This window comes from Mercenaria mercenaria, chromosome 9, assembly GCF_021730395.1.
Source record: "Mercenaria mercenaria strain notata chromosome 9, MADL_Memer_1, whole genome shotgun sequence".
Lineage (NCBI taxonomy): Eukaryota > Metazoa > Mollusca > Bivalvia > Venerida > Veneridae > Mercenaria > Mercenaria mercenaria.
The window spans coordinates 67,882,699-67,902,089 of NC_069369.1; the positions used below are offsets into that span (position 1 = coordinate 67,882,699).

General features: G+C 35.8%; 1 protein-coding gene across 15 annotated transcripts in view; it reads right to left on the bottom strand.

The window, feature by feature from the left end:
* Positions 1-19,391, bottom strand: part of LOC123547372 (zinc finger protein 287-like) — a 144,619-nt gene that overhangs the window by 83,533 nt on the left and 41,695 nt on the right. The window contains exon 7 of one of the 15 annotated variants that reach the window (XM_053551645.1): positions 10,895-14,294. The exons of the other annotated variants lie outside the window; for them this stretch is intronic. Within the exon in view, the coding sequence (XP_053407620.1) occupies positions 14,128-14,294 (167 nt within the window). The 3' untranslated portion in view covers positions 10,895-14,127. Of the gene's footprint in view, positions 1-10,894; positions 14,295-19,391 lie in introns of those variants that run through there. 15 annotated transcript variants of the gene reach the window in all.

Here is a 19,391-nt window from a genome sequence, read left to right on the forward strand (position 1 = left end):
CGCATCATATTCTTATACATATTACCAAAAACATTGTACAGGAGGTAATAAACCCTTGCAATCCAGAAAATTTACATTCTTCTTGCATTTTTACCAATATTTAACTTTTATTTTCACCCTTCATTCAGCTGTTTTCGTTCACACATCGGATCAATTATCGTACATATATTCAAGACAAAACACATATATTTTATTGCGTTTGCATTTTGTCTGCGCTATGTTTACATACTGTTAGCAGGGTGCAAAACTGAAGTACAAAAAAGCTATTTCCTTTACATATAGTCACGAATGCATTTGTTACAACACAGACTAATACCTTTTCAATACGAAGCAATTTGGTACTAAACTAGTAGAATAATGGCATAGTGCAGACTACATATCAGTGTTAACTGAAATCATTTATTTGTTAAAACAAGAAATATTTCCAACAACTTAAATATACAATTCAGGAACATCTTGTGAATTTCGGTCACTTCTTTGCTTTGCCTGACTGAGCGCAAAATGTTTGCAACATTTCAAAGAGATCTTCCCTTAAACACGAGTTCAAACTTAAAACATAATGTTAATCCTTATCATGCTGGACATGATAGGTTCTGCCTTTGCAACCAGTGTAGATCATGATTTGCCTGCACATCCATGCAGTCTGATCATGATCTGCACTGTTCCCTATTCAGCCAGTATCGTTTTGGTAAGCACCCCTTTTTACAGTTAATGGTACTGTTCAATTTGGAAGATGGACAAGGTCATTACAGAAATTTAGCAGGGTAAGGGTTAATCAATGAAAAAGCTTACTTACATCTTTTCAATTCTAGCCTCCATTAGATTATCTTTTCACAGTTTTCACAAGGAATTCGTACCTGCTGCAATGTCATCTGCTACTTCTGCAGCAGTGCCCAAGAAAGCCACAATTTTACATAACTTATATCCAGAGATATAATCATGCAAACTGTAGAAGTGTTCAGGGTTCGAAATTAACCGGATCCCGGGGGATCCTTGTTTCTCTCCGACAGCTAGTGATTCCATAGAGACCCCTCATCTCAGAGAAACTCTTCCACTGAAAATGCTTCTTCCTTGTTCATTCATGTAAAAGAAGCAGTCATTCCTCTCTAATGTGCATAACTTTGTAAAACTTTCAACTTGTCCTTAACCGATTTGACCCATTGGTTGCATACCTACGCTATAAGCGGCCAGTGACGTAGATGTGTAATCAGTTTTCCCGGCCGAGAATGTGGAAATTTCTCATGTGTCTCTGCCAAGGTAGCCAAGAAAAGGAAGAAACAAATGCAACAAATCATGATTAGGAGGGATCTCTCAGAGCAAGGTGCACAAGAAGACATACAAAATCTCTATGCTGTGACTGTGACATTGCCAGACACTTATGCCGATAATGAAAAAAATTATTTTTCAAACAAGAGACCTTTTGCAATGCAAAACTAAGCTTACAAGCATATATTGAGCTTATCGTAACCACTTTTTACTTACGTAATAAAATTACACGAAATGGTCAGGAACTTGTCCTTTATTTGGCCCTGATTGTAACTTCTTTTGTTTTTTAATCAGTAAAAATATACCTTTTAACAAAGGCAGGACAACAAATTATGCTCTTTCCAGAAAGTTCAGATCCTTTGTAATTTATCTCCCAAGCAACAACATTCTATACAACAAATTCTGTCCAAGTCTTCAAGGTGTTCTTTTTTCTACAGTAGCTGAATTAACGGATTTAGATCTAGGATTTTATACACAATAAACTCTGAGTGTGACTAGTGTAAGTAAGTGTATATGAGAAAACAAAACACTAACAAAACCAAATTTAATATAATTTTTTATTTATTGTTTTATACAATAACTGGTCACAAAAAGATTTTCCCTCAACCTTATGGTACCTCAGGCTTTGAAGCTTACTCTACCCCAGCAAAAAAACATGAACAAACAGTTTTTAACAAATAATGTTCACAGGCTAAACTGTTTAAACTCTTTCTACACAAAACGTCTTGCAAAATTTATTTCATGCTTATTTGCTGTGATAAGTAAAGTATGGTGGAACTGGATTTGGGTATTAATTGACTCATCTGACCAGTAAAATCCAAGTCCCAACAGCCAGACACAGCGAATGTTTCAAGACTTGTATGACATTCAGTCAGACAACCCAGGATAACCTGTCTGAATGAATGGAAACTTGTCTGATTGAAAACATGTCGCAAAAATTAAACAAAAACAATTGGATATTAAAAACAAGGTAGTCTGAAAGACAGTTAAATCCCCTGCCACTGTTCTGGATAGTGAAAGGGTAAACCTTTGACATTGAGCTATGAACCTGACCTTGAACTGACATGACTGACTCATGAATTCTGCACATCATCTTGATAAGGTAGGTGATCATTTGACCCAAGTTTCATGAAAATCCTCAAGGGGTTTAAGAGATACAAAGCTCAAACCTCTGACCTTGAGTTATGACCTTGACCTTGAGCTGACATAGCTGAATCATGAGTTCTTGATGAGGTGATCATTTGACCCAAGTTTAATGGAAATCCTTCAAGGGGTTTAGGAGATACAGAGTGCACACAAAATGGAAGGCTCAAACCTTTGTGACCTTGACCTTGAGCCAACATGGCTGACTCATGAGTTCTGAACATTGTCCTGATGAGGTGATCATTTGACCCAAGTTTCATGATTATCCTCCAAGGGGATAGGAGATACAGAGTGGACATAAAATGAAAGGCTCAAACCTTTGACCCTGAGTTGTGACCTTGACCTTGAGCCAACATGGCATTGGCTGACTCGTAAGTTCTGTACATCATCTTGATGAAGTGATCATTTGACCCATGTTTCATGAAAACCCTTCAAGGGGTTTAGGAGATACAGAGCGGAAACAAAATGGAAGGCTCAAACCTTTAACCCTAAGTTGTGACCTTGACCTTGAGCCGGCATGGGTGACTCATGAGTTCTGCATAACGTCTTGATGAGGTGATCATTTGACCAAAGTTTTATAAAATTCTTTCAAGGGGTTTAGAAGATACAGAGCGGACACGAAACCGTTGATCTCGAGTGTCACCTTGAGCCAACATGGCTGATTCATGAGTTCTGCACATTGTTTTGATGAGGTGATCATTTGTTCCATGAAAATCCTTTAAGGGGTTTAGGAGATACAGAGCGGACATGAAAGTGTTAGGGACGGACGAAGGATGGACGGAAGGAGACCATTCCTATAACCCACCACCACTCGTGGCGAAATATGAACAGGTGCAGAAGAAAACTGCAGGGTAAAAAACATTTTGCAGTACTTAGTAAAAACCGACTCGCTCCGTACCTTATCGGACATACAGTCAAACACCCCGTCCCTCCACATCGAACCTAGCCTTTTTTTTTTGCCGGACAGGTACAACTGTCGAACGGGATTTCGCCATAACTGAACTGCACCCAATATCTGCTAACAATGTTTATCTGTCTAATTTTCTTCCTCTTGAAACTAATATTTTAATTCACATAACATAAACATTACAACATAGTTATTCATATGATACCATTCAAGTCACTGCTAACCAACAAGTTGATTAAACAACTTTTACATAATGTATTTTTAACATGTATAACAATTCTGATAAAACGAAAAAGACAAGCATGCCAATTTAAACCTAGATCACCCATCTGAGTTTAAATCTAAAGCTAGTTACAATTTTGATTAAATGATTCTGTGAAACATTTTTGCAACCGGACCTTCAAAGAGGATTTTAGAGTAAAAAATAACTTTTCCACATTAGAAAAATGTATGCAAGTACAAGAAATTTCAGCTATCAAAATGTCAACTTTACTCATAATTTTGTTCAAATGGATTGAAATTTCATATCCAAGTATAAAAGCATGTTGCTGTGTTTTTTTCACCAGAAGTTTGCAAAATCATGAAAAATTGGAATTTGTATCAAAAATATTAAAATCTGCATGTAATTCAGTATATGCGCACTGTGTTAAATTGTCATCGATCAATGCGTACTGTGTAAAACACAATCAATGAAAGTGTACTTGCATCAGATTAAAATTGGAAGTTGAGAAATGAAAACCATCATCATTTCCATTTGAATTTCAGTCTTTACATTCACAAATGTTTGGAGCTTGGGTAACGTCCTTGCTTTTTTTTTCAAAATGTATGCAACCTTTAATTCAAACCCTGTTTTCCATGTACAGCTTTATAAAGAAAACTATTCCAACTTTGCCCCCTTTGAAGCCATGTCTTATTTAAGATCAAGATCCCTTGAAGTTAGGAAAAGGGGCACCCAAATAATTTCGAAAATTTTCCATGTAATTAAATACTTATATGGAAATGTGACAATGCTCACTAACGGCAATGTTTATAGACAAATCTAAATCGGACATTTGATAAAATCATAGAAGACACATTTCTTGGATCTTTTTTTTTTTCAAATCAGACCAAACGTTTAGGAGTAGTTCGGGGTATTAACCTTTCATAACCGACATACAGAGTGACTCTAACAAGTGAATGAAGTACCATCAATCTATAGTCCCACGGGCACGTAATATTCGATACACGTCGCTAAAAATAGATGGGCAATGATTAGAGACAAATCCCAGCAAAATTACAAAACTTGATTAAAATTTATTATCGAAAAACTACAGTTGTTATAAGAACTTATATTTGGATAGTCGTACAAAAAGTTAACGGCCGTACTAGGAATCCAGACTTTAACCGGCCAAGTAAAGTCAGAAAATACCTAATTAGATTTAATTATTTGTCATGAATATGTATCAAGTATTTTTCTGACGTATAATGTCTTTCATTTATAAGCAAATTTAAACAACACCACATTGTTTGTAGTAATCAAAGCGCCTATGAATCTAAAATGATAATTTCCCTTGCGAGACCAACGTCTCGAAATGTCAGACTTAGTGACATGACCTTATTACAGGAACAGTCGCGCGCACTTTGCATATGCACATGATACCTGGTCAAATCACATTACAATCTTAGTTTTGATAAGACTGGCAGGAAGTTTTGGTTTATTCCAGTTGAAGCCTGCCATGAAAGGTTATGTCAAAAAATTCATCAGATCCTTTGCAAACTTATATCCTGCATGCATATTTGACCGACAACGAAAACAGATGATTCAGTGTGCCGTGCAGGAGTGGGCATTGGACATACACGTGTTCATATTGAACATTTGAATTTAAAGACCAAGTAATATAAATATCGTTCTATATCATTCTGGACGGGAAAATAAAAAAAACTTCGCTGTTTACCACTAAAGGGTAGGTTATTACAAAGATTCATAAGGGATGGCCGCTATATTAGATAACATCCTTTTGATTGCACTATTATCGAAAAAAAAAGCCCGTTTTTTGTACAAAAGTCGAACCTGGGCCTTTAGAGCATGGGCGATATACAAGAATTATCTAATGGTAATTGCCATGAATTACAAATCCCTAACTGAAGGCACCAAAATCCTCTATGCAGTATAACATAATGAATGTATCCTCTGACTGTTGACTAGGATACAATGTTGTAACAACACACTTGGATTATAAATTTAATATATTAAAACCCTCAGTTGTTTTCAATAGTGTAACTTTGTTTGCCCTGACTTATCAAAAAAGGGTTCGGTATTTGCATAAATCCAAAGGGAACAATTCCAAGAAACTTTAACCTGTATGAGCATAGTAAAATGCTCCCTAAATTAGATGTAACATGATGTTGTAAACACGAAAATGTCTCCATTTTTCCCTACGACTAATAAATAAGTTACAATATAATCTATTTATAGTAAAAACAAAGGATGTAATTCTAAAAACAAGGGTGCCTCACGGTGGTGAATATTTGTGCCAAGTTACATCAAAATCCCTCCATGCATGAAGAAGAAATGCTCCGAACAAAGTCATTCTTGTATGTGACTTTGGCCTCTACATGTGACCTTGACCTTAAACCTAGGGACCAGGTTCTTGCGCATGACACTTTGTCTTATGCTGATGAACATTTGTGCAAAGTAATATTAAAATCCCTTTAAGGATTGTTGAGTTACAGACTGGACAGGAAAAAAGCCCTTTTGGCCTTTGACTTCCAAGTGTGACCTTGACCATGCAGCTAAGGGCTCGGGTTGGCGCACAACACATGGTCTCATCCAGGGGAATATTTGTGCAAACTGATATTTAATTCCTGTTTTGCATGACAAAGTTATTGACCGGACAAGAAAAAGTCCCATTGACCTTTGATCTCAAAAGTGTGACCTTGACCTTTAAGCTAGGGTTCTGGGTGTTGCGCATGACACGTCGTTTCATCATGTGGAACATTTAAATTTAAGCCAAGTAATATTAAAATCCCTTAATGGATGGCAGAGTTCTGGACCGGACAGGAAAAAAACCCTATAACCTTTGACCTCCATTTGTGACCTTGACCTTTGAGCAAGGGGTCCGGGTTTTGCACAAGACACGTTATCTCATCATAGGGAACATTTATGCCAAGTAATATTAAAATCCCTTTACAGATGGCACAATTATGGACCGGACAGGAAAAAAAGCCCTGTTGACCTTTGACCTCCAAATGTGACCTTGACCTTTAAGCCAGGGGTCCGGGATTTACGCAAGACATGTCATCTCAGCATGGGGAACATTTGTGCCAAGTGATATTAAAATCCCTTGATGAATGACGGAGTTATGGAACGGACACGAAACAGACCCTGTTCATGCTATGTAAACATTTGACTGCCAAGTGTGACCTTGACCTTTGAGCTAGGGGACTGAAAGTTGTGCATGACACACTGTCTTATTATGCGGTACATTTGTGCCAAGTAATATTAAAATCCCTTCATGGATGGCATAGTTATGGACCAGACAGGAAAAAAGCCCTGTTGACATTTGACCTCCAACTGTGACCTTGACCTTTAAGCTAGGGGTTCGGGATTTGCACATGACATGTTCTCTCATTATGGGGAACATTTGTGCCAAGAAATATTAAAATCCCTTCATGGATGACAGAGTTATGGACCAGACACGAAATTGTGGACGGATGGATAGTCGGAAAAGCGCATTCCTATAGTCCCCGAAACCGGTTTTCAACCAGTAGGGGACTAATAAACACAGTCAATCCCAACCTAAAAAGGTATGCTTTTTTCCAAACTGATGACCAAAATTGTAATACTACATATAGAAACAGAGTAAACATTTTGTTTTTACAAACAGTTCATTTGATATCTAAAGTTTTTCGCCAAATCCTTAGTATACGACGTATATGTTGCATTTTTACGCACTTTAACAGAACTAGTACCATTGCCAAAATCTGACCATTTTTCAGTTTTTAGCTTTGGCAGCTCTTTATGTGCAGCTGAGTAAGTCTGTTCCAACAATTATTTGAAGAGAAAAATCCAAGATACTTTCACACTAAGTTTCAATAAAATAACTTCTACATACATAATGGTATCAGAGAATATGAAGAAAATCTGAATGGGCAAAGAGTGGATGTGGGACATCAAGTGTTCACAACAGCCCACCTTGGAACAGGTTGTACTCTGGCCAGGAAAAAAGCAATTACTAAACATACAAAGTTATTAATTTACAAAATCAGTAGTAAAGAAAATCGCATTAGTACCATCTTTTTTCTAGGATTTCTTTTGAGGAATTTGCAAAACAGTCATGAATATTTGCTAAAATACTGTGAAGGATGATGAAATTGCCCAATCTGCCATCAAAGAGAATAAAAACTTGGACAGTTTTTTGCAGTTTTGAGAGCAGGTTCATGAGAAGAAGAAAATCGCATTATGATGATAATTCCAGGAAAATAACATAATTAATGTGGCACTTTTTGAAACATTGCACAGCTATGCTGTGCTGTTCTGTGCACCCAAACAAATTTTTACACTTCTATTTAATAGTCTGACCTGACAATAAAAGGCAGAATGAACAGCAAAGCCGATTAGACTATTTCATCAGCCTTTTTGATAAGTACATCAAACAAATTTCTATACAATGATAATGTTTTAAAGCAGAAAGCCTCCATGAAAATACAATATGTATTAATAAATACCCTATGAAATTTCCCCTGCATTTAGGTAGTTCCACTGGCACCAGAACAGAAACAAAATGCAACTGTACATGTTATACCCTACCCCTAGGTATGCTATAAGAACCATGGTCATGAATGGGAAAATATACTAACCCGTTTCAATCGCGCATTTCTCACCTTAAATGTGCAGTTCAGTAAATATGTACTATGGATATGAACAAGTGGTAATTAATCTTCCATTGTGTATCGGTCACATTTCTTCAGTATTTCTTATCTAAGACAGAGCTTTTTCTAGGGTTTTTGGAAAAATACCCTTAAGAAAAAGGAAGGCATTAAAACTGCAGTTTTTCAGCATTATTTTTTAGGGCATTCAAAAGGCAGTTTTTAGCAGTTATTTGTATTCAAATGCCTGTATTTACATATTTAATGGAAAAGCAGTGAAAATGCAGTTAAATTGGCCAAAATATATAAATGAGCTAACAGTATAATGATGTCACAAAAAAAATGCAAAAAAAACCCCTTTAGAATCAGTTTTTATAAAATCATAAAATACTGGGAAAAAAGCCTGCATAAAACTACACTACTCCTTAAAACCATTTAAATGACATCATTAAATACTGCAGAAGAACTGCTATCTATAGTTTTACGGAGTACAAAATACTGCAAAAACAAGAAGGCCATAATGGCCCTATATATCGCTCACCAGAGTTGATCTGGCCTACTGACCTAGTTTTTTTACCCCACATGAGCCAGTTTCAAATTCAAATTAGAGATCATCATTCAAGACAAATATTCTGACTAAGTTCCATAAAGATTGAGTCACAACTGTAGCCTTTAGAGTGTTCACAATTTTTTCCTTTGATTTGACCCTTGTTTCTGACCCTAAATGACCCAGGTTAGAACTTGACCTAGAGATCATGGAGACAAACATTCTAGCTTTTTCTTTGATCTGACCTACTGACCTAATTTCTGAAGCCAATTGACCCAGTTTTGAACTTGACCTCAAAATCATTAAGGCAAACATTCTGGCCAAGTTTCATAAAGATTGGATCACAAATGGGTGGTTTTCAAAATAATGAAGCAAAAGTGTGACATAGGGGTTGAAAATTCAAACTTATTTTTCAGGGTGGTCACCTATTTTTTATGATAGCAAATACTTCAAATTTGAAGGAAATAACTCTCGGAAAGTGTTGAGAAATGCCAATAAGAAAATATTTCAGCCTCTAATTTGAAAGTTCAGTGAATTTTTCCATAAAGCAAGAGGTAGTCAACTGTTGCCAATGTAATATACTATAGAACAGGTAAACATTTGTTTTTAAAATCATGTATCTAAGTTTTTCAAACTTAGTATACAGTAATGTGTGCATTTTACGCACTTTAAAACTGTCACTGCAAAATCTGACTCATATCAGTTTTTAGCTTTGGCTCTTTATGTGCATGATAATTGTTCACACAATTTGAAGAAAAATCAATACTTTCACACAAAGTTGTTCAATAAAATAATCTATACATATAATTATCAAAACTATTGTTCTGATCAACTTTGATGGTTTAAACACAGTGTCACAAAACTTGGAAAGGTATGTCCAGTAATTCAATTCTAAATTCAACTCAAAAGTTATTAAATCACAAAATCTAAGTAGGTAATAATTAATCCATTATACTTTTTTTCTAAGGACTATTGGGATCAACTTAGAAAATTATTAAAATACTGTAATTTATTGCCCAACATAAAAATAAAAATTGAATATTTTGCAGTTAAAAAAAAAGAAAATTCAATGATGTAATCCATGTAAATAACAAATAAGGGGCCCTTTTTAAACAATTCACACTAATCATGTGCTGTTTTGACATCAAAATGTTTAATTCTAGTTAATAAATGACAAAAAAGCAGCATGATACAAAAGGATATAAAATTCATACAACTTTTATGTTCTAAAGTACATCAACAAATTTACAAGATAATTTTTAAAGAATGTCATGAATACAATATTTTACTACACATATCCCTATGAAATTCCCTATTAGGTAAACTTCATGGCAAGAAGCAAAAAAATTGATGTTCCACTTTTAACTAACTTTGGCAAATATCAGCATGAATGGAAAATAAATATTAACACGTTTCACGGGTTTCTATTAATGTCAAATTTCAGTAATGCTAAATTTGGTTATGACGTGTAAGTAATTCAGTATCGGCCCCCCATTTCTTACAGTATTGCTTATGAAACAGAGTTTTTTAGTTTTATTAAAAAAGGGGCACAGGAAACTCAGTTTTGCAGCAATGTTTATAGGCATCAATATGTGAGTTTATTGCGTTTTGTATCTGTTGTAACTCCTTTAAGGAAAAAAGTAAAATGCAGTTTAATTTAAAGAATATAAAAATTTGATACAACTGAAAAGTGCACAGACAAGGTATGCATCATAAAGCTTTTGAGAAAGTGTTTTTATAAAAATCATAATACTGGATCAAAGCTGATAAGATACAATCTTAAAAACCATTAAAACTTTAGAATATGAGGTTATGATAGTTTTTAGAGTCAAATAAAATTAGAGGCATATATGGTCCTATTTTTCGTGCAAGGTGATCTCCACTACAATAGTATTTGTTAACAATAGCCAGTGGTAATATAAATAGAGATTATTCAAGACAAATTTACAGTTACCAAAAGCCAAAGGGGTCAACAAGCATGTATTTAAAAGTAGCACAGTTGTTTCCTTCATGTTTGTACCACTTGTTTCTGACAAAAACTAATAATGTTAATATAGACTTGAACCTGTGATCATTAAGCAAATTCAAGCATTTTTTGATGACTATGACTAATTTTGGCCAAATGCCAGTTTAAACTAACTAATATTAAGGTGAAAAAAGAAAGTTCATAATTTGGATCACAAATGTGGCCTCTGGAGTGTTCACAAACTTTTCCTTTGATCTGGCCTACTGACCTAGTTTTTGACCCCACATCAACCAGTTTCAAACTTGACCTAGAGATCATCAAGACAAACATTCTGACCAAATTTCATAAAGATTGAGTCAAAACATTGGCCTCTAGAGTGTTCACAAGGTTTTCCTTTGATCTGGCCTACTGACCTAGTTTTTGACCCAACATGACCCAATTTCGAACTTGACCTAGAGATCATCAAGACAAACATTCTGACCAAGTTTCATAAAGACTGGGTCAAAAATGTGCCCTCTAGATCTAGGTGTTCACAAGCTTTTCCTTTGATCTGGCCTACTGACCTAGTTTTTGATCCCACATGCCCCAGTTTTGAACTTGGCACAGAGATCATCAAGACAAACATTCTGACCAAGTTTCATAAAGATTAGGTCACAAATATGGCCTCTAAAGGGTTCACAAGCTTTTCCTTTGAGCTGGCCTACTGACCTAGTTATTGATCCCACATGACTCGGTTTTGAACTTAACCTAGAAATCATCAAGACAAAAATATTGATCAAGTTTCATAAAGGTTGGGTCACAAATGTGGCCTCTAGAGTGTTCACAAGCTTTTCCTTTGATCTGGCCTACTGACCTAGTTTTTGACCCAACATGACCCAGTTTCAAACTTGACCTAGAGATCATCAAGACAAACATTCTGACCAACAGGGCTTCGGAAATTTGCCGGTTTGTCAGTTTTGGACCGATTTTTGACTTTTCAGACCGATTCGTGAAGTGAAAGAACGAAAAAAATCGGTCCCGTAAAAATGGAGAAAAGTATAAATTTCGGTCTGATATCTCAGTACACGATCACCTGCCAAGCAGGAAACTGTTGGTCGCACCTTCAGATAATCAATAAACGTGTCAATCGGTCTGATTGTCACTTTGATCATCGGTCCGTAATTAGCGCGTGACGCAATCAGTGCTCGCGCGGCACATCCTTTAATGTTTGCAGACAGCCGACTGCAGTGTATTAAACATTTTTGACTGGTTTCCAAACCTTTCTGACTGGATCCAAATCATTTCGACGGGGATCCACTTCTTTTATTTAGAATCCAACGGATGGTTTATTTCAAAAGGCTATGTTTGATCACGGTAACAAACAAATGGTCACTGCATTTAATCAAAGAGCTGTAATTGTACATTATAGGTCTTTGATTTAATGAGACATCACACGGAAAACCGATAAGAATAATTTTTATAATTACTTGATTTGAAAAAATTACATGATTCATTTGTTGGGGCTCCAGTTGAAACAAATGCAGAAAATCGTCTTTGCAACCCGACTATACAAAAAAGAAAAAAATGGACGGGCAACCACGAATGATAAAGAAAACCGGAGTGGCACTGTTTATCTAATCGGTCTTTTAAAAAACGTTTCAAAATGAAATTTTGTTTACATCAGAAGAGAACATATAACTTTATAAAATGAAGTTGCTTATTGAAGTACAACTAAGTGAAATGAAATATCCGTGGCCAACCCGCGTGACGTTTTGGTAGTATGCATGGGGGAAATTCGATCTCAGCGTTAAAATAACGTACACATTCGGTCTGCGGCAGAGTATTCTTTAAATACTGAGGTGGTTTAGCAGAGAATATGTATCGTGTAACTCACTTTGACGCATTGTATTTTATAGAATTCCTTCAAAGAATGAGGAAACATAAAAAAGTATCTGCCATGTATACGGTACCGAAGTCACGTGCGTTGGCTTTTAGACTAATTACGCACACGGTGTCAATGCCTCGGCAATTTTATCCTTGCAAGTATTATCTCGGAAAAACATCGAAATTTAAACAAAGTAACGATCACACGTAACACTGTCTTCATTGTATGGTAACGCGCGATGACTAGTAACTCAGTTTTAATGCACAACATGCTTATTTCTTTACCCTATCACGTTCTACAAAATATGTAATATTGGGAATGTGGTGGGTGGGGTAGCGCCGATGTCAGGATTTTCTTTTCGGACAGATTGAGTTATCAAAATTTCCGGAGCCCTGCTGACCAAGTTTCATTTAGATTGGGTCACAAATGTGGCCTCTAGGTGTTCACAAGCTTTTCCTTTGATCTGTCCTACTGATCTAGTTGTTGATCCAACATGACCCAGTTTCAAACTTGACCTAGAGATCATCAGGAATAACATTCTGACCAAGTTTCATAAAGATTGGGCTATAAATGTGGCCTCTAGAGTGTTCAAAAGGCAAATGTTGACGGACGACGGTATCAAGGTATCATCCGGAAAGGGTTTAACTCTTCCGGGTCAATGTGACCTTGACCTTTGGCCTACTGACCTTAAAAAACTATAGGGGTTATCTACTGGTCGTGACCAACCTATCAAGTTCCATGATCCTAGGCTCAAGCGTTCTCAAGTAATTCTGGAAATGGTTTAAATGTTTCGGGTCAATGTAACCTTGACCTTTGACCTACTGACCTCAAAATCAATACGGGTCATCTGCTGGTCATGATGAACCTCTCTAGCATCTTTCATGACCCTTGGCTGAAGAGTTTTCAAGTTATCGTCCAGAAACGGTTTAACTGTTCCTGGCCAATGTGACCTTGAATTTTGACCTAATGACCTCAAAATCAATAGGGGTCATCTTCTGGGCATGACCAATCTTCCTATCAATTTTCCTGATCCTAGGCCCAAGCGATCTTGAGTTATCGCCCGGAAACTGTTTTACTGTTCCTGGTCACTGTGACCTTGACCTTTGACATACAGATCTCAAAATCAATAGGGGTCATCTGCTGGCTAAGACCAACCTCCCTATCAACTTTCATGATCTTAGGCCCAAGCGTTCTCGAGTTATCATCCGGAAACGGATTGGCCTACATACCAACTGACAGACAGACCGACATGAAAAGATTGAAATGGCAGACTTAATACTGACTAGCCTTTAATACATAAACAATTTCATTATTTGACAAGAGATCATAAAAATGTATAAAACATAACATAACTAGATATAATTATAACAAGAACAATGTCGGTCAGGGCCAATTATTTATCCATCAATGAAGTCTCTTTTTATTATTAACAAGTAAAGTTAATAGTACTTATTATCATATGTTACGTATCAATAAAATTGCAGGACTGAAATCCCTTCATTTTGAGAAAATCATAATCAAACAGAGATCATCAAGACAAATATTGGATTTTTTTTTGTGCCACAGCTCATCCTTGGGTTAATATTTTAACTCCTGGCACAAACTCCACCAAAATTTTGCACATTTTCCAATTTCGTAAATGTCTTTTTCTTGTATTTCCTTGCATTTGTTATTTTGTTTTGCAGAGTTCTCCGATAATCAGTGTGGTTTACTGGTGGTATACACAAGCTTTTCTCTTTTGCATGAAGGTATTCTGAAAAAAGGTAGAGCAAATGTAGAATAGGTCAAACAAAGGAGCAATGCTTTTATTCCCTAAAATGTCAGCAGAAAAAAGAATTCCCCAATTAAAACAAGAGGGCCATGATAGCCCTAAACTGCTCACCCGAGTACCTTTGCCATACATTCCAAAGATGATGAATTCAAAATGCAAAATGTGGCCTCTAGTGTTCACAAGCTTTTCCTTCAATCTGATTGGGTGGCCTAGTTTTTGAAACACACAACCCAGTTATAAACATGACATCAGGTAGGTCACACGGTCAAATATATGTAAGTATAAAAATCTGTTCCCAGTTGTAACATGTTTCATATGTCGAAGCCGATGCTTAAATATTAAGAAAGTAGGTCAGAAAGTGACATTCAAGGTCACTGAAAGTCAGTTTTAAGATCTGTGTGCAAAACTGTTTAAATTATGTGGTCCAAGTTTAATGAAGGTACCTTAAAAAACAACAGAAAGTAAGGAAGTAGGTCAGTGGGTCAAGGTCACAGACAAGTGAAGTAACCCCTAATTATTGATATTTTTTAAAGTATTTACCTGATGAAAATCACCCACATAATTTTTATTACATCAAGGCAATATAACTGCCATTAATACTCCCTCTAGAGCCTTGAATGACCAGATTATAATTACTGAGATTCCGGAAAATCAATGCTAAGCTGATGGTTCAGAAATATGGCGACTAAATTTATAGCCTGGCTGTTCTTTTCAGAAGGGTGATATTGTGAACAAAAGTCAAATATCTATTGCTGATTCTGGAAATTCATCAAATAAAAGTTTTATATTTTAACTTTGAAATTCATTTTTTTTGGCATCTGATAGAGGAAATTATATGGTGAATTTATATGAAATAAAGAAATGTCCAAAAAATGTCAATTGACCCCTAAGTGTTGTCCTTAATATATAATATATGTAACATTGTTAACCCACATAAATTCATTCTGACCTTAATACACATGGATGTACATGTATGCTAGTTCTATTTATTTTTATAACTGAATCAAATATATATCAATTCAACAAATCAAGAGGGCCAAGATGGCCCTAGGTCGCTCACTAAGAAACACTCATAACAGTGTAAAACATGTTATGACCTAGGTGCTTTCAAAGGAAACAAATGTTCTGACCAAGTTTGCATTATGATTGGACCAAAAAATATGGTCTCTTGCGATAAAACAAGCATTTTCTTAGATAGACCTAGTTTTTGACCCTAGATGACCATGTTCAAAAACTCAACCTAGATTTTATCAAGGCAATCATTCTGACCAAATTTTCATGAGATCAACTGAAAATCAGCTCTATCACTACAGAAGTGTTTTTCTTTGATTTGACCAAGTGACCTTGTATTTTGACCTCAGATGACCAAATTCAAATTCGACCTAGATTTCATTAAGGCAATCAACCTGACCAAATTTCATAAAAACTATTGAAAAAAAACAGTCTCTATCGCATACACAAGATTTTTCTTTAATTGACCTAGTGACCTAGTTTTTTGACTCAGATAACCCATATTCAAAATCGACCTAGATTTCATCAAGACAATTCATTCGACCAATATTTCATACAGATCAATTGAAAAATACATCCTTATTGCTTTACACAATGTTTTTCTTCGATTTACTAGTGACTAGTTTTTGACCGAGATGACCCTTATTTTCAAACACGGCCTAGATTTATTATAAGGTAATCATCTTGGCTAAATTTCATTGAAGATCAGTTGAAAAATACAGCCTTACTGCATACCAGGTTTTTCTTTGATTTGACCTAGATGACCTAGTTTTTGACCCAGATGCCTATTTTCGAAATTTGGGTTAAATTTCATCAAGGTATCATTTTGACCAAAATTCATGAAGATCAATTGAAAAATACAGCTCTATGCATACACAAGGTTTTAGTGATATGACCTAGTGACTAGTTTATTGACCCCAGATTGACCCATTTCCGAACTCGGCCTAGATTTCATCAAGGTAATCATTCAGACAAAATTCATGAGATCAACTGAAAATACCGCCTCTATGCATACACAAGGTTTTTCTTTTATTGACTAGTGACCTAGTTTTTGACCCGAGATGACCCATTTTCGAACTCGGCCTAGATTTCATCAGGCAATCATTCTGAGCAAAATTCATGAAGATCAATTGAAAAATACAGCCCTATCGCATACACAAGTTTTTCTTTGATTTGACCTAGTGACCTAGTTTTGATTCGAGATGACCATTTCGAACTCGGCCTAGATTTCATCAAGGTTATCATTCTGACCAATATTCATGAAGAAGAATTGTAAAATACAGCCTCTATCGCATACACAAGGTTTTTCTTTGATTTGGACCTAGTGACCTAGTTTTTGACCGAGATGACCCATTTCGAACTCGCTAGATTTCATCAAGTTATCATTCTGACCAATATTCATGAAGATAATTGAAAAATACGCCTCTATCGCATACACAAGTTTTTCTTTGATTTGACCTAGTGACCAGTTTTTGACCGAGATGACCATTTTTGAACTCGGCTAGATTTCATCAAAGTTATCATTCTGACCAATATCATGAATATTAAATGAAAAATACAGCCTCTATCGCATACACCAAGGTTTTCTTTGATTTGACATAGTGACCTATTTTTGACCGAGATGACCCATTTTCGAACTCGGCCTAGATTTCATCAAGGTTAATCATTCTGACCAATATTCATGAAGATTAATTGAAAAATACAGCATCTCATGATACACAAGCTAAATGTTGACAGACAAACGACAGACACAGACCGGACGACGGACGACGACGCCGGACACATATGCGATCAGAAAAACTCACCTGAGCATTGCTCAGGTGAGCTAACAAGAGGGCCAAGATGGCCCTAGGTCGCTCACCTAAGAAACACACCATAACAGTGCAAAACATGTTTGACCTAGTGATTTCATGGAAACAAATATTCTGACCAATTTTCATTAAGATTGGACCAAAAAATTGGTCTCTTGCGATAAAACAAGCATTTTCTTAGATATGACCTAGTTTTTGACCCTAGATGACCCATGTTCAAATTCGACCTAGATTTTATCAAGGCAATCATTCAGACCAAAATTCATGAAGATCAATTGAAAAATACAGCCTCTATCACATACACAAGTTTTTTCTTTGATTTGACCAAGTGACCTAGTTTTTGACCTCAGATGACCCATATTCAAATAAGACCTAGATTTCATTAAGGCCATCATCCTGACCAAATTTCATAAAAATCAATTGAAAAAAACAGTCTCTATCGCATACACAAGATTTTTCTTTAATTTGACCTAGTGACCTAGTTTTTGACCTCAGATAACCCTTATTTAAGCTCGACCTAGATTTCATCAAGGCAATCACTCTGACAAAATTTCATGAAGATCAATTGAAAAATACAGCCTCTATTGCATACACAATGTTTTTCTTCGATTTGACCTAGTGACCTAGTTTTTGATCCCAGATGACCCATTTTCGAACTCGGCCTAGATTTTATCAAGGTAATCATTCTGGCTAAATTTCATGAAGATCAGTTGAAAAATACAGCCTCTATTGCATACACAAGGTTTTTCTTTGATTTGACCTAGTGACCTAGTTTTTGACCCCAGATGACCCATTTTCGAACTTGGTCTAAATTTCATCAAGGTAATCATTCTGACCATAATTCATGAAGATCAATTGAAAAATACAGCCTCTATCGCATACACAAGGTTTTTCCTTGATTTGACCTAGTGACCTAGTTTTTGACCCCAGATGACCCATTTTCAAACTCGGCCTAGATTTCATCAAGGTAATCATTCTGACCAACATTCATGAAGATCAATTGAAAAATACCGCCTCTATCGCATACACAAGGTTTTTCTTTGATTTGACCTAGTGACCTAGTTTTTGACCCGAGATGTCCCATTTTCGAACTCGGCCTAGATTTCATCAAGGTTATCATTCTGACCAATATTCATGAAGAATAATTGAAAAATACAGCTTCTATCGCATACACAAGGTTTTTCTTTGATTTGACCTAGTGACCTAGTTTTTGACCTGAGATGACCCATTTTCGAACTTGGCCTAGATTTCATCAAGGTTATCATTCTGCCCAACATTCATGAAGATTAATTGAAAAATACAGCCTCTATGGCATACACAAGCTAAATGTTGACAGACGACGGACGCCGGACATTGAGTGATCAGAAAAACTCACCTGAGCATTGCTCAGGTGAGCTAAAAATGAAGTAATGTTAAAAGCATCTCAAATCTTTTTGATTTGTCAAAAGACATGGCCGTCAGAGAGTGTGGTCACCTTTCCCTATATATAGTGGAAATAAAGAAAAAATCTTCTTTCATAAAACTGTAAACCCAATTTTAAAATAATTTCACACAAATGGTCCTTGTGTGACTTTCTGTAAATACTGTTCAAATTTCTTTTTTGATTCGTTAGAAAACATGGCCGCCAGAGGGCGTGGTCACTTTTTATCAACAATTTCTTTAAACAACATCTCCAAAACCACTTAATGGATTTTGATGAAACTTTACACAAATGATCTGTGAATAGCCATCTTTCAAAGTTGTTCAAATGGTTCCAGTTCATTGAACATACAGAATTTTTTTTTTTTTTGGTAAGAAATAGGTCCCAGCCATCAGACTTTTAAACATCTTTTTCTCTAGAGCTTTGATATTTGGGTGTGACTCTCTACCGTAAGTATCCAAATTATAATTATAAATTTGAAAATCTTCTCTGAATCAATTAAAGCTAGAGCCTTGATATTTGGCATGTGATATCAGAGTTGTATTGTCTGCCATAATTGTTCAAATTATAGCCCTAAGTTCAAAAATGTGTGTGACATGTATATAATATCTAGGCTAACATAGAAGAAACCTAACTTTGTACTATTGTAGCATTACTTTACACAAACACACTTGAAGCCCTGACACAGGTGAACGCTTTAGGGTCAATGACTCTCTTACTCTTTGATTTGACCGGGTGACCTAGTTTTTGAGCCCAGATGGCCTATATTCTAACTTGTCCTGGATTTCATCAAAGTAATCATTCTGATTGAATTTCAAGAAAATCATGCGAAAAAAT